Source organism: Acartia tonsa, chromosome 13, assembly GCF_053477335.1.
Source record: "Acartia tonsa isolate MP-2025a chromosome 13, ASM5347733v1, whole genome shotgun sequence".
In the NCBI taxonomy this organism is placed as follows: Eukaryota; Metazoa; Arthropoda; class Copepoda; order Calanoida; family Acartiidae; genus Acartia; species Acartia tonsa.
In genome coordinates, this window is record NC_137272.1 from 16,950,432 (window position 1) to 16,975,026 (window position 24,595).

General features: G+C 32.9%; 3 protein-coding genes across 5 annotated transcripts; all 3 read left to right on the forward strand.

Moving 5' to 3' along the window:
* The first annotated feature begins 891 nt into the window (after positions 1-891).
* Positions 892-4,777, forward strand: LOC145304501 (required for excision 1-B domain-containing protein-like). Of its 2 annotated transcripts, none has more exons than XM_080146385.1 (6): positions 892-1,032; positions 1,548-1,627; positions 2,104-2,214; positions 3,336-3,445; positions 4,176-4,288; positions 4,659-4,777. In XM_080146385.1, the coding sequence occupies exons 1-5, from the start codon at positions 966-968 to the stop codon at positions 4,264-4,266; spliced, it is 459 nt and encodes a 152-aa protein (XP_080002511.1). In that variant the 5' UTR covers positions 892-965; the 3' UTR covers positions 4,267-4,288; positions 4,659-4,777. The 2 variants fall into 2 exon arrangements, with proteins under 2 accessions (XP_080002511.1, XP_080002510.1); XM_080146384.1 differs by having other exon boundaries at positions 4,176-4,276.
* Positions 4,778-4,792: 15 nt separating this feature from the next.
* LOC145304500 (endonuclease V-like) lies at positions 4,793-12,845 on the forward strand. Of its 2 annotated transcripts, XM_080146383.1 has the most exons (11): positions 4,793-4,934; positions 5,778-5,865; positions 6,723-6,808; positions 7,261-7,324; positions 7,924-8,011; positions 8,250-8,312; positions 8,828-8,871; positions 10,277-10,379; positions 10,805-10,856; positions 11,286-11,324; positions 12,234-12,845. In XM_080146383.1, the coding sequence occupies exons 5-11, from the start codon at positions 7,954-7,956 to the stop codon at positions 12,349-12,351; spliced, it is 477 nt and encodes a 158-aa protein (XP_080002509.1). In that variant the 5' UTR covers positions 4,793-4,934; positions 5,778-5,865; positions 6,723-6,808; positions 7,261-7,324; positions 7,924-7,953; the 3' UTR covers positions 12,352-12,845. The 2 variants fall into 2 exon arrangements, 1 of the variants encoding a protein (XP_080002509.1); XR_013874097.1 differs by lacking the exon at positions 8,828-8,871 and having other exon boundaries at positions 12,234-12,285.
* Positions 12,846-12,848: 3 nt separating this feature from the next.
* LOC145304499 (uncharacterized) lies at positions 12,849-14,439 on the forward strand. Its single transcript, XM_080146382.1, has 2 exons — positions 12,849-12,857; positions 13,501-14,439. The coding sequence occupies exon 2, from the start codon at positions 13,525-13,527 to the stop codon at positions 14,422-14,424; it is 900 nt and encodes a 299-aa protein (XP_080002508.1). The 5' UTR covers positions 12,849-12,857; positions 13,501-13,524; the 3' UTR covers positions 14,425-14,439.
* Positions 14,440-24,595: the final 10,156 nt, after the last annotated feature.

Genomic DNA, 24,595 nt, shown 5'->3' on the forward strand with positions numbered 1-24,595 from the left:
GGTAAGCTTCTCATTGTCTGGGAAGGCTTGTAACTATTTTGGGGTGGGTACCCAGATCCATAACCCTTTCTTCAAGAGAGACCGACCAAAAAGAAATGCAGGAATTTTTTTTTTTATAAAAAACGCTTTTGCATTTTTCTATAATCAAACGAGATTAAGAACTGGCATTTTATCTTAGTTTCATGTTAACAACTGTGGAAAATCGTCTACAATGCAGTGATGAGATTAATAACTAATGTAGTTTTCTAAACGGTTGCTATATAAAGTTGCCTACCCTGTTAAATCTAAACGCATGTAAATAAAAAGTTGAGTACTCTGTTGCAAAATCATAAATGTAAACAAACTAGCAGACAGAAATGAGAAATTTAAAAAAGAGGCAAAAATTACAATGATGAATAGGCATTCTTTTATTCAGATGACAATGTTTTTGATTTGTATGTTCATTAGGTTATTCTTGATGGTTAAACGTAATTTTCTCTGTTGCTATTTAATGTAAATTACGCTGGTTCCTAAAGTTTTCAACTTTGTTTTAATACCTAAGGTACTTTTAATTGATTCCGATTGGTTGGTTCCAAACTAGTATTTTTACATATTTTACCCGCGACCGTGGATCAATAACTAAAGACGTTAAAAATGGTTTCCACCGATACCATGTCAGATGCGCGACGTAAATAGTTAAAGTGGGGGGAATGCCTTGGCCCAAAACAGGCGCAATTCGTTACCATTCTTAGTTGGGACTTTTCAGACAAAGGTCGTGCATCTCAGAGAGCTGGTTGTCTGATGGGCGATTGGATGCTTTACACCGCATTCATAAGCGGAGTATGTTTTAAGGCAGCAAGCCCCCTAGAGTCTTAACATTTTTACATATTTTAAGGTAATATGTTTCTTTTCAGAATAAATAGAATGATTATTTGATTGTTTTACTATTCAATCTTTGGATACCTATATAGAATTTGATTTAAATAATGGCAGATTTGGGAAGAAAGTTTCAGACACTGCAAGAACAAAGAATCAAAGCTTTTAAAGAATTAGGTATTTTATAGTTATATTTCCAGTATGACATCGAAACCGATTAATATCCGCTGGTAAAGAACCGGTTCTCAGCAATACTAAATTATGTACACTGTATAGCAACGTATTACAGACAATTTTCGTATTTATTGTTATGTCAGATGCGTGACATTAATAAATAGAGCAGGAGTATGCTTTGGCCCTAAACAGGCACAACTAATTAACATGCACAGTTATGACTTCCAGGCAAATATCGTGCAATCAAAGAGTTGGTTGTCTGATGGGTAATACTTCACCTTCCCCTTAGTTATCCTGGGTTGTTGGATCTGAAGTTTGTGTGTCATTGACATCAGCCTCGCCCGTTTTAACTTAGGTTGATGGCTTATTTTTTATCCTAATGTACTAATTGATAAGTATATTGATATTGAACAGAATTCGAAATAGAAATAGCCTAAAACCTTAAATGGATTGCGAGATCTTCAAGGACAACATAAAACCTTACTATTTTGTATTATACCTTGTAATTTATATTTTAGATGATGCTCACAAAGTTTTTCTGTCTCATGCCCCTGAATATGAACCTCATTTTGATGATTTCAAGAAAGAAGTAAGCAAGGTATGCTGCCCGTCCTCATTATATTGTTAGAATTGCTGCATCCACTTCAAACTTTACTTAATGAGTTCAAATTCAGCTCCAGTTTTCTGAAAATTTTAATTAATCCGAGACAAACTTTTTTTCTAAAAATATACCCTATATTTTCACTGCTTTGCAAAATTTCAGTGGTTAGACTTTTTTTGGTCGAGTTCCTTTGAATTTTAGGTTTGGTTTTATTTTTAGTAGTTGTCTATCTCTGTCTTATACATAAGTCTTTAAAAAGCAGCAGAGAAAATATTTCGATTATGGCTTCAATACCTATTTTCATTTGTTGGATTAGAACTGGATCGCAGCCATACTGAAAAATCATTATCGTATATTATTATAAAATTTTCTACAATCAAAAAAAATATAGAAAAATTAATTGTTGGTTAATGCCTTCGGCCCCTTTATATCATTGTTGGCCCCTAATATAAGCTGAAAAGTCTCTAATTTAGGTGACAGATAAATTCCAAAGTATATCTAAAGAGATAATATCACTGAAGAAAGAGTTGGATACTGATTTCAAAGACACGAACAGGCTTGGTGAACTTATAGGCAGGGTTCAGGTCAGCCAAACATTTAGTTTTTAAATAAAACAAGGATTACAATATCCATAAATAGCAAAGCACAAAGAAATCATGGATGGAAACCCAGAGGTGTACATAGTATATTCTGCAAATTTGACCCGGATGAGGGGGGGGGGGGTAAAAAAATTTTAAAATGTGCTTGGGGGGGGGGGGATGTAAAAATTAAGAGGACTGAAAGCATTTTTTTCTATTGTTCCCCCCTCTTTGGTGAAAAAAAACTAAAAAATGTGTGGAAGGGGGCTTAATATGAATAAAATAAAGAGTTCTGAAAATATTTTTCCATTTAATCCCCTTCCTTGCTGGAAAAAAACTAGGAGGGGAAAAAAATATAAAAAATTGCAGCAGGGGGAAAAAATTCTTGTGCAGAATATACACCCCCTGTGGAAACCCTAAATGATTTAAGCAGTAAATGTTCAGTAATCTTAAATCAAGAATAATATTAAAGATATCATGATGCATGACTGACTGTCTGACGTAACGATTAATATATATACTGGATGCTCTGCAGTATATAGAATACTTACAAAAAAAAAATCAGCCATCTGTATTTATACAGTACGGGTTAGCAAACAAACGGACAACACTAATATTGTTGAGTTGAAATAGTCCAAGCAAGACAATAGGTAGTCACATTTAAAAGTTGGATATATCACAAGAAATGATTTTCAAGTCAAGATATTTTGAGAAGTAGGCCATGAATGAGGTATAGGTAGCCAACAAGCAAAATAAATCTAAATAAAGAGAGGGGTAGTTTTCTGGTAAAATCCGTAAAGGTGTGTGTTTTAAGGCTTAAAAAAGTAGTAGAACGATAATATTCACAAAATATGTGTATTTCTTTTGAAAAGAACTATATACAAAAAAAACAATTTAAAAAGTTAACATAAATTTTTATCGTTCTACTACTGTTTTATTTTTACTTATAACACATAACCTTTACGGATTCTACCAGAAACCTACCCCTCTCTTTTTGGGGTCAGTTAAAAAGGTCGTCAGGTCTAACAAGTGTTGCCCCCCCAAACTACGCAAAGGTTTCGTGATATTTTTCGAATTAATTACGTTGTTGGTATAAGTTACTTAGCCTTGAACTATATAACATTAAGGAGCTGGAAGAGAAGAAGCTGCACCGTGTAGTGGACCATCAGCTTGCTGCTCAGCAGGCCCTGGATAATCCTGGGGACGAGCTTTGTGAAAAGAATGCTAGGCTGATCAAGTAAGCTATTCAAATTCAAATGTTGAGTATCGAAACAGACGGACGGACGGAAAGATTTAGAATTATAGAGTAGCTTCGCTATTAACAAAGAGACAAAAATAATACCAGTGTAATTTGATGATGAGATATGCATCTGATGATTTGGTAATATGATTCATATTAGGAAGTAAATAATAAGAATAACTGGTGATTTCATTCAAAGATACCCACCCCTATTTTTAAAATAAAGGTGGCTAAGGTTAATTCTTTTCTATGCTTGATACCTGCGAGAGTGCCAAACGTTACGGGGGGACTATACCTGCGCTGCCTGACCCTACGGGGTTACCCAGTACCCAATATAACCTTGCCCAACCTGTTATAAAGTAATAAACAAACGAAAACTTCCACCACCACTCCTTATTATAAATTCATTCCAAAAAAAGGCGGTGGGATTTGGAAGGGGGGGGGGGGTACTGTACAACAAGGTATTTATTGTGATAGCGCTGAATAAACTAACTACAAACAAGATGTGAACATTAAAAATATTTTTAAAAATAATTCTGATTGTACTTTGTGTGTATTATTGTTTACTTTCACTTTATCTTTTTTTATGTCAATATCTTTATCTTTCGATTTGTATTGTTGTCCATTTGTGTTTTCCTTTTCTATCTATCTTTCTATCTATCTTCCTTTCTGTCTATATTTCTGTCTCTATCTGCCTGTTTCGGTTCTAAAAATGAAATAATTTCAGACTCGACGTAAACAAAACCTGTGAAGAGATAACTGAACTCCTCACAGAAATCAGATACGAAATTGCAGAAATTGAAAGTGTATCCAGATAATTTGGATCAGGTGCAGTTCACGGTAAAATGTTCCTGGTAACCATTTTCAATTCATGAACTTTAGAGGCTACTAGCTGCCAAACGGCTGGAAGCACACGTTGTTCCATAGCATTATTATAAGCTGCATGAAAAGGCCTAAAAATAAACTGGAATAGTCGAGATCCATTTATGCACTAGAAAACGCGCGTAAAATAATTCTTTTCGCGCATTTATGTGCGCTTCAAGATAACTGTGTGTTATTGAGCAATGGCTTTTCTCGATTATTTTTAGGCCTTCTTATGTCGGTTAAAATTTTGTTCTAACATAATATACAAATTCAGCCGTTTGGTAGCTAGCTATCGATTTTTTTGAGATATTCGTTACCATTAATATTTTACTGCCAATTGCTTTAGATCCAAAAATAATCTACAACTAACAAAGAAACATTAAAAGAAAAATACCAATAACCAGTGATAATTGATCATATTGATTTTTTATACCTACCTATGCAAAAAATAAACTATTAAACTATTTTTTCTTTAGTTAACTTAAAAGTATTCTTATCATAAACTTATTAATTTGTGAAAATGGATAATTGTGAACTAGATAGCGAATCTACCTTACACTTGTCTGTTGAAGAATTGGATAATTTAAAATCGACATGGACTAAAGAACAAGAAATTATTAAGGTTAAATTTTAAAAGCTAAGCTTTTCTATAATTTGGGTCGGTCCGTCCATAACTGATAGCTATTTTCGTTACTTTAGATATGTTATAATTGTCTATCGATTACAAACTTTGCATAATGATTCCTTTAACAGTTAGACACTCTTTAGAAAGAAACTCTATAATCGTTACCAGAAAGTCCGGACGCCCATTTCAGACATTCAGATTTTGCTGCAAGTTAAATACAACTTTGTGTAGACTTACAAATTAATGGTCTACTTTAGTTCTGTCATTCTACAAGAGTTATTGTTCATTTGCCCTTCGCTTAATGGATGGTTGTCATTCTGTTTTGTAGCGCAGCTTCTTTGTAAATAGACTGTGGCCGTCCGTCCGTTTCAAAGAGTTTCTTAGTTGTATTTATTTAATTGTGTACCTACCTAATTATTTAAAAATTTTCAGAAAAGCTTTACGAAATGTTTTAGTTTAGGTAGGTATTGCAAATAAATTGCTTTATAAAAGTTCGTATTTATTTTATGGATAAAAAAAATTCTTTAGGTTTACCTAAACATGACGGACAGTTCGTAATAAAAGAGTTACAAGCCACATCTTCACCCATACATATGTAATATCCCTACGGGGCTATCAAAACCCTTACTGAACCTAACCTGAAGTATCAAAATACTTTTTTTTCCTCAAAAAAAATGAATTTGGTCAACAATCTGTATCAGTGAAACCAGCCGCCGTGTTAGTATAACTCAAAATAAGCAATAGCACTTCTTACGAAACTTGATCACATGTTCTAAAAAACTTTGGGAGGGTTGAGGGAGGTCCACTATTAAGTCGTTGGAATTTACCAATATTATTTAGAGCGGAATAACCTATGAAGACAAAAGCAGTGATTGGTTGACCAGAATTGACAAGATTTTAGTCGGAGGACTTGATATTTCCTTTATAGGTAAGGAAATGTCATATGGAATACGTGGATAATGTGAAAGAGGAATTTTTGTCGTCTAATTAGGTTGCTTAGATAGTCTTCAGATATTGGTTAATACGTTCCTCCATGGTCAGTAGTGTAATTGGGGAAAAGAGAAGAGTGGATGGTAGGTATCGTTTTATTAGCTAGTTGGAAACATTTGATCAGGGTATGCAAGAATATCTCACAATATCCACGTATTTTATATTTTATTGCATAGATATTTAGAGGCGCAGATATTTTAAGAATAGGTAGTCCATTTGTTTGTCTCATCTAGCTGTATATAACAAAAATTGGACTTTGAAACAGCATTTAAAGATAGAGATGAAAAGAATACAGTATGTAAAATGGCAAGTGTTCCACTTATTGTCCTCTATAATAAATGTTTGTTACTCTAAAAATATAAATAAAAGTATCAGGATGTCTTGTGTACCGAAGGATCTCGCTAACCACTGTACCGATATGTTTTTTCCTTGAAAATGTAGCTTTTCATAGTTTCTGGAAAGATTGAAAGACTATTTTGGGGGAGGGTTTTATGTCCTTAGAGAAATTACCCCTAGATTAGTGGGGCAATATTTTTTTTAAGAATCCACCTCTGAACTAAATCAAATGCTTTCTTTGGCTAAATTGAATTTGGTAAATTCTTTAGTTGGAGACGATGTATATATGTGTGCTTGTTATGTTGTCCTTAACTCTGATTGTTATATTATTTACAAAACAAGTTCAAATAGCCCAGGGCCAAGTACTGAGCCCTGTGGAACTCCTGAGATTATATCAATCAAGTCTGATTTATTGCCATTTATTTCAAATTAATTTGAAATTGTGTGAATTTTTTTTAGTTGGAGACGATGTAAATGCGTGTGCTTGTTATGTTGTCCTTGACTCTGATTGTAATATTGTTTACAAACAAGTTCAAATGGTCCAGGTACACATTTTAATAATATTTCCAGTACGGCTTCGAAGCCGAGTAATATCCTCTGGATCAGAACCGGTTCTCAGTGATACAGGGGTGTATATTCTGCATGTTTGACCCTGCTAAAGGGGATGGAGAAAAAAATATTAAAAGGGGTAGTTTCATGAAATGTATTTGAACTTAATTTAGTGAACTGCATATTTTTTCCTAGTTAATGGGTTAAACTACATTTATATGGCATATATTTGAAAGAATTTCAATTTTCTACCACGTAGTTTTTAAAATATCAAGACTTGAAAATCGTCTTTTTGTGATATATGCAATTTAAAAAGACGATTTTCAAGCGATACTGAAAAATCATGTACCTACACATTGTAATACATTTCACAAATATTAAAATAAAAACCAAAGAATTATTAATACCAGCTTTCTTACATAGCCATTTGCAATTCATTCTAATTCAGATATCTGCTCCATACATTCCTGGATTTCTAGCCTTCAGAGAATATAACTTCCTTGCTGATTTAGGTGATATATTTTGTTTCTATACAAAAGATTATTTTCTACAATGCAATGCAGGTTTTAAAACTATAATTAATTTATCATTCAAATTTTAGTTTTAAATAGAAAAGGTAAAATAAAATAAAAAGATTTGTAGGGGGCCTTTTTTTCTCGAGATTTTAATTGTGAGTTTGAAGCCCCATTCCCCATTTTAGTTAAACCTTCTCAGGAACCATGAGAAGTTACATTGTAAAGGGTAATTATATTGGCGGCTAGCAAGATCCTTCAGCACAGACAAACAGAAAGACATCCTTATATGACACGTACCAAATCCGCCCGTCGTCGGGGAGGTGATGGGTTTTCAATCTCGACGTAACACTGCTTCATAACTAAAGACGTTATAAATGGTTCCTTCAGCTACTATGTCAGATGTGCGACAACAATAGTTAGATTAGGTAGGACGCCTTGGCCCAAAGCATGCGCAACTCAGTACCATGCACAGTTAGGACTTTCAGAAAAAGGTCTTGCAATCAAAGAGTTATTTTTTTCCCGCTGGGAGCTTCGTTTTATTAGAGCACATTTAAATCTGATGCTAAAACATCCAAATACTAATAAATCTATTTTAGTGAAAGCCTGCCTTAACACCAGAAATCTTAATGATAGATGGAAATGGAATACTGCATCCTAACAGAGCTGGCATTGCTTCTCATCTAGGTTAGTTAGGAACAGAGAGAGAGGGGGGGACAATGGGCTGTTTTTAACACTAGTTCCCAAAGTTTTAAATAACTATTTATGGTAAATTTTACAATCTCAAGTCAAGACGTTGCAATATCAACTATTCCTTCGTATACTTATCTGACTAATTACAAATATTTCTAGAACCTGTTTAAAGCTAAAATCAATTTAGATACCTACCTATAATTTTTCTTACAAAATTATAAAATATTTTTAGGTGTAAAGCTTGGGATACCTACAATAGGTGTGGCCAAAAACCTTCACAGACTCGATGAACTAGGTAAGTCAGTGTTAGGCTTCGTAACCGTTTAATATATGCTGGATTAGAACCGATTATCAGTCTTACTGAAAAAGTATCGTGTAGCACCGTATTACAGACAATTTTCCGCGGTTGAGAAAATAATAATGACAAGATCCCTGGCCTTCGGTCTTTCTAGGCTAACAAAACTCGTTTTAATACTATATTTTTATGTCTTTTTTTTTAAAAAGCCTCTAGTGTTCTGTTCTTCCACCAATTCAAAAAAAAAATTCTGTTTTTTAACGTTTCTATGGCCTTGGGGTACCCAAAAATATAGATTCCCAAAAAGTTTTTCGGTGTTTGTGATAGTGTACTTGTTCGTTACGGTAATAGATACACTATTCTGTACTAAAGATTAGAGACCCACTCTAAATAAGCCAATAAGAATTTATTTATTCCCATCTAAAATTCGAGGTAATTAACTAGATAAATTCATGTCCCCCAAAACAATATCAAACATTTTACTTATATTACTTACTTTTAAATTTTTATTTTAGTTCAAATTGATAGAAAACAAATTACTGACCACTTAGATAAAAAGGTAGGTAGATTCTTTGAATTTAATGAAGTTTTGTTAAAATTATGTCTTATTTGCTTATTTTTTTAGTAAGTAGGTTGTAGATGTAAAATTTTTCATAGAATTCAGATATGCAATCGGTTTTTTTGTAGACCTCTTATTTTTTTAAGTAATTTAAGTTTTTAAAAAAGAATAATTAAGTCGGTTTTATGGTACTAAAACGCAACAAAATAAAAGAAGAAAATGGCCAGTAAGAACAAAAATAGTAAGATCTTTAATTTGACACCTTACTTTTAAAATTCTGTTGAGTAATTATTGAAAAAATCTATTTTTTTAACCTCGGTTTAATAAAAACTTTAGACCTAAATATTTTCTCAAACAGACATAAAAAACATGGGTTCATATATACCTTTAGAATCAGAAAAATATTTCGAATCCATTGTAAGCAAAATTGAAAAAAAGTAAAAAAATTAAAAATTAAACAAATGGCCAATTGTATTTTTTGTTCAGGCAACACTATCGTCTTCCCTTTTTTACCCCCTCTTTACCCCCTTCCCATTTTTATACTCAATTCAAGAATTAAGACGTTGCCTGTACAATATAATATGATATTTTCATATAATTCCTTTTATTGTAGTTTATATACTATATTGTAAACTTTTTTTTCAATTTTGCTTACAATGAATTCGTAATATTTTTCTGATTCTAAAGGTATATATAAACCCATATTTTTTTATCTGTGAAATAATAAAATTAAGTTCAAAGTTTTTATTCTCGTGGGTTTAAAAAAATCGATTTTTTTAATAATTACCTGACAGAATTGAAAAAGTAAGGTGTCAAATTAAAGATCTTACCATTTTTGTTCATAATGGCCATTTTCTTTTTTTTGTTGCATTTTAGTACCTTAAAATCGACTTAATTTTTTTTTTTTTTAAACTTAAATTACTTAAAAAATAAGAGGTCTACAAAAAAACCGATTGCATATCTGAATTCTATAAAAAAAATTTACATCTACTACTTACTAAAAGAACCGGCTAGCTATAAAAAAAAAGTTGATACACCTTCTTTTATCATTAACTCATTCTCTTTAAAGCTTACGTCTACTTAATTCAATTTTGCCTTAAATTAGGAACTATCAAAAATATTTTTAATCTTATAATTTTTATAATAAGATGTCTAGATACGATGCGATAATACTTATTCTTCGCATCGTATGATTAACCTTCCGCGGATGAAAAAAAAGGTACAATTATAAGATTAAAACGAGTTAAAAACTGGTTTTAATCTTATGACTGTACATTTTGATATTCGCAGAAAACTGGATATAATACAATGCTAATTTTTTCGTGTGGCTGAGAACCGGTTCTAATCCACCGGCTATTAATCGGTCTCGAATGAATAAGAAAAATAAATATTTTAATTTTGTCAGGGAAGCACATATTTGTTGAAAACTCACGAGAATGAAATTCTTGGGTGTGCTCTAAAAACTACCGAAACTGGAATAAATCCTGTTTTTATTTCAATCGGCACAGGTAACTTTGAAGCTACTTTATAATTCAATTTGTCTGTCCGTCACTCCGTAACGCTATTGGGGAATTGTTATTTTTTTTAGCTGCTATTAAAGATAGACAGCTGTAAATATTAGTGAAGATTTATATGACTCACATATGCACGTCTAATCTATACAATATACATTGATTTGTCCGTCTGTCCTTTGGCCATGCTTCAAAAAACATAAACCTTATTTTTAAAGGATTTCGTTATTTTAGTCTTGGTATATTTCATTCTTTAATTTCTTTGTCATGATAACTGAACATCTGTTCTTTAATTTGACCGTTTGTTCATTCCATGACTTTTTTTGGTGTTTCGCTTTACGTAGTCATCCTTGTTTGGGTTTTTATAGACTTATTTTTTTACGTCTTAATATGAAAACTTCTTATTTATTTTTATGTTCTAGGAATAAGCTTAGAAACGGCAATTCAAATTGTTCTTCAGTTTTCAAAATACAGGTTACTTTTAAGAAATATTCATGAATTATTTATTAAAATTATTTTTATGATAAATATGTGTATGGAATAGATTATACTAGCAACTATAACCCTATAGGCCTCTATGGGCGCTATAGGGGGGTTTGATAATAATCAATTCCTATCTTAAACTGTAGTTTTGATAAGAAAAATGTAAAAATAAATTTTTAGAAGCCTGATTTTTTCTGGGGCATATTTCTCTTGGGAGGGTTGTGGTAACCTTTCCCAAAATAATTATAAACCCTTCCTGTACCGATGAGAAGCCACATTGTAAAGGAGAACCATATCGGTTTATCGGTTAGCGAGATCCATCAGTACACATAGAGAGACAGACACACATAGAGAAAGATATCCTGTTACTTTTATATGAGGATAACTTTAAAATTTTATTTAAAGTTTTTTGTTTATTAGGATTCCAGAGACGACAAGACAAGCCGATGTTATATCAAGGTATTGGTTTATGTATTGCAGCTACGCTCTAGAGGTCTCTAGAGGCACTTGAAGTAAGGCCTGTAGGGGAGGGGAGGGGGCCCCTTCACTTTAGATTAAAATTTCTAAGGGCGTTATAGTACTCTCCCCCAAAAAAGTTAAAAAACGGTGCGATGAATTTTTTTGACGATAGGTATAATTTTAAGAAAGCTAATTTTATCCTAAGAAATTCATCTATTCATAACTAACTTATCATGTGGTTTGTCATGTGCTTCACATTATACGAGGAAAAAATTTTTACACGATATAATTTACCCAAGAAAAGCTTTATCCTAACAATTTATAACTGACTAATAATGCGTACGAAATGAAAAAATATGCCCTTACGACCTAAAATCTGTAAAATGTTTAAACCAATGACAGGTCTGGGATGTACCGTCATTATTCTCTTACTGGCCGATTTAGATAATATGCCTCTAGATTATCTCTAGATTAAGGGTTGGCAATCCGAATCCACAATCCGCCCAATTTTTGGACCCAGAATTCGAATCCGCAATTGACACTGCGAATTCGGATTGTTAATTTTTATGACTTTTGTAGTACTTTAAAAAAATTTCATTTTAAATGTGGCTGAAAAAAAAGTTTATTTTCACAGTAGCTTTTCATGGTTACTTTAGGTTATGTTAGGTTAAGCAAGGGTTAGAAAATGGCCGCTGTAGGGGCTAGATTTTTTTTATTTACAAAAAGACCTTTACATATATTGCTAAATTCCGCAATCAACAATTCGAAAATTCGCAATCCGCAAAAAAACAAGAATTCGCAATCCACGGATTAATCCGCTATTTTTTGGACGGATTTTTGTAAGAATCTGAATCCGAGCCAAAAATTGAGCGGATTGCCAACCATAATTATCATAATATTTTGTTTCAGAGAATACCTACGACAACATCATCCAACACAAAGACAAATACAACCAGTGAAAGGAAAGAAACAACAACATCCAACAAAACAACAACATCCAACACAACAACAACATAATACGACATAAAGTTAACTGCATACTGGGTGCGGCACATAAATCCGGACATTTTCTAATTTGTAAACAAATGAACATAAAATCGTCAATTTTAAAGATTTTATTAAATTTAAAAACTAGGAAGCAGAACGGGTATATTACTATTAGATTATTCAATAAAATCGCCGCCAGCCTTAATCACTTCTCTACCAGCCCCTTGAACTACCCACAGGCCCTGATCACCATGTACCTGTCCAACCTGGAAAAGTTCTCCTTGATAGTGGCAATGCGGAAGGTCTTTTTAATATAGGCATGTCTATTGTTTTATGGTTCAATGTAGCCCCAGGCCCAATAGACCATTTGATTTAGATCGGGGCTGCTGGGAGGCTACTGGATCTATATGTCGCACCCTGTATATAATAATGTTATGGTGGTATAATTTCTATTAATTGTTTGAAAATAGTATAAATATATTTTTTTGTATTTTGTTTGTCTTCAGAATTCTTGAAACTTTTTATTTTTTCAGATTATATAATGACGTAAGTTTTTGAGAAAAAATGTAAAATCTGACTTTCAGTTGAAAGAACTATAAACTCTTAACTAGGTACAACCTGATATTAAAGTAACAGAATGTCTATCTGTCTGTACTGAAGTTTCACGCTAAACTGGTACGGCTCCCTTTCACAGTGTAGCTTCTCATAGGTCCAGGGAAAGGTTCTAGCTATTTAGGAAGATGGGTGGAGGGGGATGGCATCATCCTCCCATGTAAAAACGCTCCAAAAAAAGGCCCTCCACCGGAAAAAAATAATTGGTACTTTTGGGCGTAGCCGCTAGTATATTATAATTTTAAAAGACAAATGTGTCTATTTATAGCAAGCACACAAACGGTAGGAAATAAAAAAAACTTTTGATTAAAGCAAGAGAATGTAACAAGTTGTTTTTAAAAAATTGGGAAGGGGTTGGCATTTTTTTTATAGGCTATTTATTTTGGGAATGTGTGGGGTGGTACCCTCTCCTCAAAAATAGTTTAAAATCCCAGGATCTTTTTAAAGGTACATACACCACTGTAAATGAGAATTAAATCGGTTCAAGCGGTTAGCGAGATCCTTCGGTGCACACAGACAAACACTTAAACAAACGGTCATCCTGTTACTTTTATAAATGAAAATAACTTTTATGTAGGTATATGAAGAAAGACTATCAACCATGAATAATTGTGAGGTGTGCAACAGAGAGTTTCCATACAAGTCAACCCTGGCTATCCACATGAGAACTCATACAGGCGAACGGCCATTTAAATGTTATACATGTCACAAACAATTCACACAAGAGAGTCATCTGGCCCAGCATAAAATGACTCATACGGGCGAGCGACCGTTTCCGTGTGACGAATGTGAAAAGGCTTTTGTAAAGAGTAGTGATTTGAGAAGACACGTGAGGGTTCATACAGGCGAGAAGCCTTACTCTTGTGATGTATGCCATAAGAAGTTTGCTGACAGTAATAATTTGATTGTCCACAGGAGGATTCATACAGGTGAGAAACTATTCACATGTGAATTATGCGAAAAGTCGTTCACACAGCAAAGTGGTTTGATAGCACACAGGTCCATACATACTGGGGAGAAACGATACTTTTGCGATCTTTGTGATAGGTCGTTTTTTGATCGCTATAAGTTGAACGTTCACAAGATGCTGCACACAGGTGACAGACCATTTAAATGTGAGCAATGTGACAGTTCATTTCGAACAAACGGTGAATTATCTGGTCATCGAAAGACGACCCACGTGGACATAAAGCCATTTCAATGTGATTTATGCGAAAATAGGTTTACCAAATCAAGTCATTTGAATAAACACAAACTAATCCATGCAGGAGTTAAACCATTTTCATGTGAAATATGCAGCAAATCATTTACCGCCCGCTCTGACCTGACAAGGCACAACAAAACTGCCAAACATCTCAAGTTGATGGAAGCGTCTCAGAATACAGATTCACTTCAGGGAGGGAGTGGACATTGGGCTTTATATTACACTAGTCCCCAATGTTTAATAATAATGTTTTCCTATTCATCGCATTGGCTTAACAACTTTGGGGACTTTAATTGAATTTTTTTGAAGTAGAATGTCCAAACGTTTGAACCGTAATTGCAAGTAACAGTTACAGAATAGGTAATTTTGTTTTTATCATAATTTTGGATTTACATCAATTTATCGGCCATTGTCTTATCCCTTTAGATCCCTGCTACCACACCATCTGCTGGCAGTTATGTTGATTGTGATGGAGATGGTATTAAAGGAGAAATAAAGGAAGAGTGTTCTGATTATGTTACTCACTATGTTAAGATGGAGCCTGATAGTTTAGAGGATATTGTTAAACAGGAGATAGTAGAGGAAGATGGATAAAACCGGTTTTCAGCCATACTGAAAAATCATATATAGCATCGTATTACAGACAATTTTCTACGAATATTAAAACCAGTGTTTTTAGTCTGTGCCTTCTACTTCTTAGAGCTAAAAAAAATTTTATATGATATCCTCGGAAAGATACTTAGATATTTTGAGATATTCACGCCTACTTTAATAAAATATTTTTTTTTAATGCTGTCTAATATAACGATACCCCGTACCTTATACTTTATTTAAGGATAATAAAATAGTATTAAAAGGAAAAAGGTTGCAAGCATAAGTTAACAAGATAGACATCCAAGTTGCATATATCACAAGAATTGGATTTTTAAGTCTTGATAGTTTTAAAAAACTACATGGTTGAAAACTGAATTTCTTCAATTACATTCCCTTTAGATAAACTGTTAACCCATAAATAGGAAAAAATATGCGGTTCACTAAATTCAAGTTCAAATGCATTTCGTGCAACTACCTACCCCTTTCCAAATTCCTAGGTAATGATCTTAATTTCTAAATATTACTTTGTTAAAATTATGAATTTAAAATAAAATTTTTAATCTATTAGGTAATAAATTAGTAAGATTTATTTTTCATTCATGTTGTGTTGTTTCTTTTATTAAAAGCTTGTCATTTCTTTAGTTAGGGTCTGTACATCCGTCCATACGTAACGGTTAGCTCTTTTTATTGATTTACCCTTTAAAGGAGAACCATAATAGATAGCGAGATCCTTTGGTACAGACAGACGGATATCCTGTTATTTTTAATTTAGGATAGTCAGGTTACTTGGATCATGGAAAGAAAACGAAGTAACGGGTTTCGTCGTATTTTCACAGTAGCTTTTGATAAGTGATTTTAGGTTATGTATAATTTTATGTTAATGACCGCCTCATAGGGTCAGGAAATTAGACCCGCAAGGTTAGAGTGCCCGAAGGGGCTAGAAATAGGAGAAAAGATACAGTGAAAATACGACCCCGCTACTTCGTTTTCTTTCCATTATTTGGGTTTTTTTACTCGAACAAGATCCATTCATGTGGTCATCAAGTATATCGTATTTATATAAAAGGAAAATTCACGAAACCTACCGATTTTGAGTTATATTTTTAAAAGCGAAGCTTTTCTATAATTAGGGTTAGTCCGTCTGTCCTTACGTCACTAAGAGATAGCTCTTTTCTTTCATTTAGATAGGTTAGAATTGTCCTATCGATTCCAAACTTTGCATAACGATTCCTGTAGTAGTTAGGTAGGATTTAGAAAGCGTAGCAACTCTATAACCGTTACCAGAATGTCCTTACGTCCCTTTTAAACTTGTTGATTTTTAATTTTTTAATAACAAATAATTATGTGATAAAATTATCAGATTGATCTGATTTTTGAATACTAATTCCTAGGACAACCAAGTATAATGTTATAAACGAAGCATCTCTATAATCAAGTCCTCAAAATGTGAGTATGTCCTTAATTAATATCCTGTATTTATGTAGGTTTTCAACAAATTTACTTACAATTTTGTTTTCTGATTATTCAGTTCTGACACTCTACAAGTATTGATGTTCGTTTGCCTTACCGTTTCAGAGCTTCGCTTTTATGGATGTTGTCATCCTTGTTTCATTAGAAACTTGTTGCAAATTTTATTTAGTAAAGTCTCGAAAACGGTATCAATAAAAGTCCCTAAAGTTGACGAATAATAAAACGTTATTGTAAAACTTTAAGGACTTGTGTATAAAATAGCCCAAAGTCCCCTCCATCACTGCTATTTTCTGCAATAATACATTTGAATACAGAGCCCTATATATGTTAGGGGCGCCGACGCTAGTAAGATATTTAGAAAACGTATATTTCTATTGAATTCAGTCATATAAGCTTAAGTCATCAGTTAAACTAAAAATCAAGGACATTTCAAAATGGACAAGGAACATCATGTCTACCAGTTGCGAAGCTTTTTAAAATTATGTGCCAAACATTACGTAGTCGAGGAGGTGATAGGTTCGAATCTCGGCCCGACACCGCGTTATAACTAAAGAAGTTAAAAATGGATCCTAGAAGTTAGGACTTCTTAGATAAAGATCGTGCAATCGTTAATTGTCACTGTCTGATTGATGTTACTTAAACACCTATCCACCAGTGGGCGTTAGAGTATTGCATGATGACCGCGGTTCAGTTGTTAGTTACCGAGATATCAAGGGACAAACAAAAAAACATGTTTTATTATAGGATTGAAGCGACAGGCCTCCACACTCTACAGTGTTTTTATATGCAAAACACAAGGACAAACAGACAAAATCATTTATAGAGTAGTTTCGCTACTAAAAAATTAAAAACATGAATTTCAGATGAATCAAATATGTTATTTGCAAAAGACTTAAATATTGTCAGGGACACTGAAAATGTTTTTTAAAAAATAGGGATCATGGAAAGAAAACAACGAAGTAGATGGTTTTATCATATTTTCACTGTAGCTTTCGATATGTTATTTTAGGTTAGGCAAATCTATATGATTGCCCCGCAGGGTTAGAAAACAGGATTTGCAAGGTTAGAGCCCCCAACATGGCCAGAAATAGGAGGAAAGCTACTGTGAAAATACAAAGATCCAAATAGAGATATATGTTATACGCTTTCTATCCACTAAAAAAAATTAGGGAGGGCATTTTTTACTCAGTGATATTTCACTTTACAAACCTTCACAAGACATATGAGAAATTGTAAAGGAGAACCATATCGGTTCAGAAATTAGCGAGATCCTTTAGTACATACAGCCGGACATCCTATTACTTTTATATAAGGATTGATTTTATCTAAATATTGTAAGACTGCCATCCTTTACTACAATACTTACAATTTTCTTATGATATATTTTTATCGCTTCGTATTATAGACAGCTTTCCGTGAATAATAAAAAGAAAAATTTTAGGATTAAATCCAGTTTTGTTGGTCCAAAAGGGCCGAAAACCTGGGCCAACTAGACTGGTATTGGCTTTATGGTGGCTTTTTATTTTATTATACCTACATGAAAAATTTTCTATAATATGATACGATAATACATGAATTTTAAGTCTGGCTCAGAACCGGTTCTAATCCAGCGGATATTAATAAGTTTCAAAGCCATAATGGAAAACATATCCTAATCCAAGCTTTTTAAGACAAGATAATTCTGGCTGAGATAAACAAAAAAATCATTGACAATTTGATCCAGTTTTAACTAATTAATTGTGCATTCATTTTTTTTACTAGCACAACTAGTGCTACTCTATAATTCACTAACTGTCCGTTTATCCGTCAGTCCGCACGTCATTCACTTTTATCTTGTATCTTATCAGCCAAACGGTTCCCCAAAGGTAGAACATGAAGGTCTACCTTCAACCGTTCTATAACACTGCACTGCAGACTGAGATGGCCCTGGCCCTTAAACGACTCCTTCCTCCTATTAAGGGGCAAAAACTGAAAATAAATAAAAAATAATTTGCCTCCCACTTTTAGGAGGGGGGAGAACGCGTAGCAACTCTATAATCGTTACCAGAATCTGTGCGTCCATTTTTGGTGATCTTTTACTATTTGACAAAAAATTTTGGTATGTTAAAATTATCCGATTTATCTGGTTTTTGGGATACTGATTCCTATTACAACAAGGTAGAATGTCTGAAAATGTAAGTATGCTCTCAAACAGTATCATGTATTTAATCAGTTTTGCAACAAATTTACTCACAATTTTGTGTAGACTTTAATGCTTACAATATATGCATTAATATTCTGCATATTCAGTTCTGACACTCTCTTGTCTTTTCTTCTTATTTTACAGCTTCGCTTATATGGATGTTGTCATCCTTGTTTTAAATGATGTAATGTTTTTTTCTGTATACTGTTTTCATTATTTATAATTAGGCATATAAATCAAAGTTTATAAGACACAAAAACATTTTTTATGATTTTTTTCTTAAAAAATCACAAACTGAAAAAAGATTGATATTTATCCTGAAGTAAACACTTGTAAGGCTTTTTGTTTGACGGTTAACATCTCGCTAACGGCTAAATTAATTTACGCTTTAATTTACGTTCATAGGATTTTTAAAAATATAATTAATTTAAAAACTTTAAGTTAAGTTTGAAAACTTTGGGTACTTTTATTAAAGTTTGATTGGTTGGTTTCTTAATTCGAGTGTCCAAACATTTCAGCAATAGTTTTAATCTACAGAAGGGATTTAGATTTCAAATCCCCCCCTTTTAATTTAAGTTTTAAATAAAATTTCTAAGGGCGATTTCTCTTGGGAGGTTAGTGGTACCCTCCCACCAAATAGCCATAAACCTTCCCAGGACCTATGAAAAGCTAACCTGTAAAGGAGAAACATTTAGTGCAACGGTTAGCGAGTTCCTTTGATACAGACATCCTGCTACTTTTTTTATCTTCCATATTGAGTTTTCCCTTTAGATCTCAGAAATTTTCCTCTCAGAACAAAATAGGTCATTGTAGACAAATAACAGCAAGCCAAACTGGGAAGAGGGAGAGAATACATGATTTTGTTTATAATAACTTCTTGGTGTACTTTAAGCCTTCACTTGTTGTTATATGCCCTCACTTCCGCATATTATCACATCAAATTTTTAGAATGAATATTCCTAGGACAAATAATTATTTCTTTTACGATAAGGTTAATATTGTAATCAAGTCCTAAAGATATAAGTATATGTCCTTGAACAGTATCCTTTATTTAAGCAATTGTTCATCACTTTATATAGAATTTTGTTTAGACATTAAAATTAATATTCTGCTTATGGTGTTTGTTTGTCATACCGTATTTTATAAAGCTTCGATTGATGGATTTTGTCATCCTTGGTTTTGATACATTTGCGTAAGTGAATACACGACTTTTAAAAATGCTGCCTACACCACTTAGTACAAAATAAAGATGACAGGCAAATTTAGGGTTTCATTTTGTACCTTACACATTCTGTATAAAATGATTTTCTAGAGTTTTGCCATGGACGCAGGGGACATTGAAGGATAAAATAGATTAGTACCCAACGTTTTATAACCGCGTTATCTGTTTCGTTGGCTCAAAAACTTTGGGTACTTATGGAATATTCAAACTAGTGTGTCTAAATTATTCAACCAATAGTTGTGAGCGGCAGATGGGATAATTTCGTTATTATCATTGAGGATGTATATTAATTTATCATCCATTGTCTTATCCCTCGATATCAACGAATCGCAACCACTCGTATGTTGATATGCTCGAATCTCGACCCAAATCACGCCATAACTAAAGACGTAATAAGCTGTACTTACTTGCGCTGTATCGGATGCGCAATATTTATAGTACTGAGGCGAATTCTTTAAAAAAAATTGCCTCACTAAAATCAGTTTGCCCTACTAAAATCAGTGAGGCTCACTAAAAATTTAGAGGGGATAATTTTGCCCCACTAAACTGAGTTTAGTGAGGCAAAAGTTTTTTTAAAGAATTCACCTCTTCTGTGGGATGCCTTGGCCCAAAACAGGCGCAACTTTTTACCATGCACTTGCACAGTAAGGACCTAACGACAAGGATAGAGCAATAAAATGTTGGAACGTTAATGCCTTAGGACTTGCTATAAAGGTCGGATCCTACGTTGTTAGTAACCGTCCCCAAAAGATATTTATCAGAAGGCATAATTTGAGTACATTCACGAACTACTGGGTAAATGGCACCACCAAAATAAACTGCGTTGTTTGTATGCTTTTAAGATTATCATATACATAGAATCACAAGATGATTGTAAAGGGGTTAGAAAATCTATGTATATTAATTTTATAGGGATTAATAAATATAGGGAAAAAAATCAATTGTAAAAAGAAATTTGTATTTTCTTTTGACTTTAAAAAGCAAGAAAAAAACATTTGAAAATAAATTGATTATCCACAAAAAGGATAACAAAATTACTGGTCATCGTTAAATGAAATTGGTTGAAAAGTTTTGACACTGCTAGTGTGAAGCAACCAATCAAGATTTGATAATAGTACCAAAATTGTTTTGGCAAGTGAATAAGAGAAAGTTTTTCTCTCTCTCTCCCTAAATAAAACTTATCCAAGCCTTAATAATGTTGGGGGCATAGGGAACAAAAATATGCATCTTCTACAACCTTAGCTTCTAATGTAGCTAGAAGTATGAAAATAGTATATGGTTTTCTGTTGTAGTTTTACATTGGTTTGTTTATTACTTTATGTCACATTGGGTAATGGTTAGCAGGGTTAAGGTACTGCAGGTATAGGGCCCCTGCAGGGGTTAGGCATAGGTAAAAAAAAAAAACTACAAGTGCTCGCAGTCAGTCCTATTTGTGCTTTCTTCACCCTTCTAAATTACCAAATATGTACAATTTAGATTTATAATTTTAATGCAAAGGGATTAAATTCAGGGATCTAAAAGGATAAGACAATGGCCGATAAATTGGTGCAAGTCCCCAATGATGATACACAAAATTACTCCTGTAGATTAAAAGTAGTCGTTGAAACGTTTAAACTCTCAAATTAATGAATTAACCAATCAAAATTCACTTTAGTCCCCAAAGTTGTTAAGGCAACGAATAAGAAAACGTTATTATAAAACATTCGGGACTAGTGTAATTAACAGCCCATTATCCCCTATCTCTCTGGATTTAATAAGTTGGAAGAAATTACTCTAATCATTTGTAACTCTGATATGTACACTTTAATAGTTTTTGGTAGGCACAGCTTATTCTTTACTATTTTATACTTTTAATAAAGTAACATGATGTCTATCTGTCTGTCTTTCTGTACTGCCAACCAATTAACTCATATGGATCGCCTTAGTGATGATTCCTATAGGTCCAAAGAAGGTTTTAGTTGTTTTAAAGGTAGGTACCTCAATCCACCCTGCACCCCTCCCCCCCAAAAAACACTCTTTAAATAGTAACAGTGGCCTCTAGGGGAATAGCCGCTTGTTTACAAATAAAGAGGGAAAGGGTTGAAATCGTCCATCACTTATAATCTTATAGCTTGTTTTTTAGAAAATCACTTGAATAGGATAATTATATCATACAAAAATCGATGTAAATATTCTAGTATTTTTCAATGGACATATTTACTTTCTAGTAACGATAATAGAGTTGCTATGCTTTCTAAATCGTACCTTATTGTTAAGAATCATCAGGCAAAGATTGAATTTGATAGGACAATTTCAACATGACTAGAAAAGAGATGGGGTTTATAGGGTATTTCCTGATGTCAATAGAATATGTAGGCCAAACGTAGTGACATCTATCTACATTTTGCTAGGATACTATAGACAGCTACCTTTAGTACAAATTAGTAAACTTTTAATTGTGACAATTTTGTTATTTATTGATCCAGTCATTTTAATCTTTATAATGTGCAGATTAAAAATGCATTGATTTTATTATTCAAGTTTTAGTTGAGAAGCTACTCTTTAAACTCACAATGTTCGTTCTGTGTTCCATAAATTACTTCGTCTATCCGTCAATCTAAAAAACAACAAAGGAGATTTTAAAACTATTTTCTAGGCTGCTAAGTGGGATAGGTTGCGCTTTTGAAATTTCTGTTGAATACATTCTTACTTCAGCTAAGGACGTCCTAGGGTGTTTGTTTACCTTCCCCAGAACTTTGAAAAATCCTCATTTTACTCCCACGAAAATGAATATTTTGGACATCCTTGCATGCATTAGTATTTTTTATGTTTTTTTTTTACAAAATTAGGACAAAGATTCAAACCCTTTTCTAAAATTAAGTTGGCTTTTTTTACTTCTCAATTTAACTCAAATGGAAATTTAAAGGTTTAACACGTGGAGATACTAAAAGTTGCGTAGAAAAGGAACTTTGATAATAAAAGGACACTCTAATTAAAAAAAATAATGATTGCGGATTTTCAAAGACGAAGCTTTTTATAATTAGGTTGGTTCGGTCTGTTCGTCCGTAACAGATATTTCTTTTTCTTAAATTTAGGCATGTTAGAATCGTCCAATAGATTACAAACTTGACAGGGTGATTCCTGTAGTGGTTCGCTTTTATGGGTGTTGTTATCCTTATTTTTTAAATATATTTAGAATTTTAAAAAAGATGTAGTTTCCCTTTAGCATTTAAAAATCGCCCTCAAGCTAATTAGTAAGCAATATAGGAAATCATTTCACAACAAGAAATCTTTACATAATAAGGATTTTAACTAAAAATAAAAAAAAACAAGGATGGTGGCAACCATTGCTTTCTAACAAACGTACATGTTATAGTGGATAGTAGAGATAATCAGTAGAGACACATTCTCTAAATCAGCCAATAGGATAGCAGTAGAAGAACAACCGGGCCATGGCATTAGTTGAAATTTTGTATAGATTTTTATAGAACCTAGTAAAAGTTCTGACTCTGATTATGACGTAAAAAAATTAGCCAATGAGATGAGAGGCCACAATTTTTACCATTGGTCAATTACAGTTTATACTGGCCTCTCATTAGCTAATTTTTTTTACGTCATAATCAGAGTCAGACACTTTTACGAGGTTCTTTTTATAGGAATAGGGAATAATTTTTCATTTTGTTTGCATAATGAAAAAAGTGTATTACCTAGGATAAAACCTTGCTAGGTTAAATTATTTGGTGTAAAAATATCTCCACTCGTGTATGACAAAACATGTACTGTAAGTCAGCTATGGATAGTTGAATTCCTTAGTATAGAGCTATGTTTGGGGAAATTATATTCTTGAAAAATTTGTCGCTTGTATTATTAGAAAGAATATAATACAAAAAGTCAAAATAAAGGTATTTGTCTGCTAGAATTTCCTTTTTTAGGTTGACGAATTTTGGGGTCAGATCGACCATCTAAATATAATATGTTAGTGGATTTAAGCAGGGATTCGGCCATACTGAAATATCATGTATAGTCTAGAATCGTATTACTGACAATTTTCCACGAATATTATAATAAAAATCATAAAATAAATACGTGCTTTGTTAGCCCGGGACTTCGGCCCCTTGTGAATAACAAAACTGGTTTCAATAATTTTAATATTCGCGGAATGCTGTCTATGATACTATGCGAAAAAACTAATACACATCCCTTTTCACCACCTAAATAGGCTAAAAATGATAGTAAAGAATTTAATATACAACAATTTAAAGGAAGATTAATATATCTTATATTGTCCTGTCCCTGTATTCATGAAAAACGGAAAGTGAAAGGGGAATTTTTGATCAACTGAATATTGATTACCCATTTTTTCCCTAATTGCCGAAGGTGTACGACAGATAACCCAACTATTGCAAAAGCTATTTTCAGCTTACACTAATTAAGTAAGTTAATTTGAGAAAACAAAGCAATTTATACATTATGCAGACAAAATTTTAATTTTCAAATTTTGATTTTTTTTGAAGTTAGAAGCTTTTTTAGTCAGTAGTAAATATTGATATGAGGGTAATAAGTACACAATAGGAAACTCAAATTCAGCTGACCGAATTTTTAGCAAACAGGGAGGATGGGAGGGGAAAATGGGCTGTTTATTTCACATGTCCACAGTGGGATCTTTTGCCAAAAAACGGGACATTAAGGGTAGACAAAAGTAAACATCAATAAAAAAGCTTGTATTTGACAAAATGATGTAATTTCTTTTGCTTTACCTCAAAAAAAAACATAAATTTTGCTCCTGTTAACTTCTAATGTGCATTTGGTAAGTACGTCTGGCGGTTTTGGAGGAGCGAAGCTACCCTATTTTTTAAAAATCTATAAACCTTCATAACTTTAGTTAGGATAGGAATATTTTAACAAAATAAACGTCTATGTAAATATTTCTTCAATGCAAACAATGTTTGTGAACATGAATATAGCGTCAGGTGCACCCAGTTCGAGTCCCGGCATTTTTAGGTAGGTCCAGTATAAGTAAA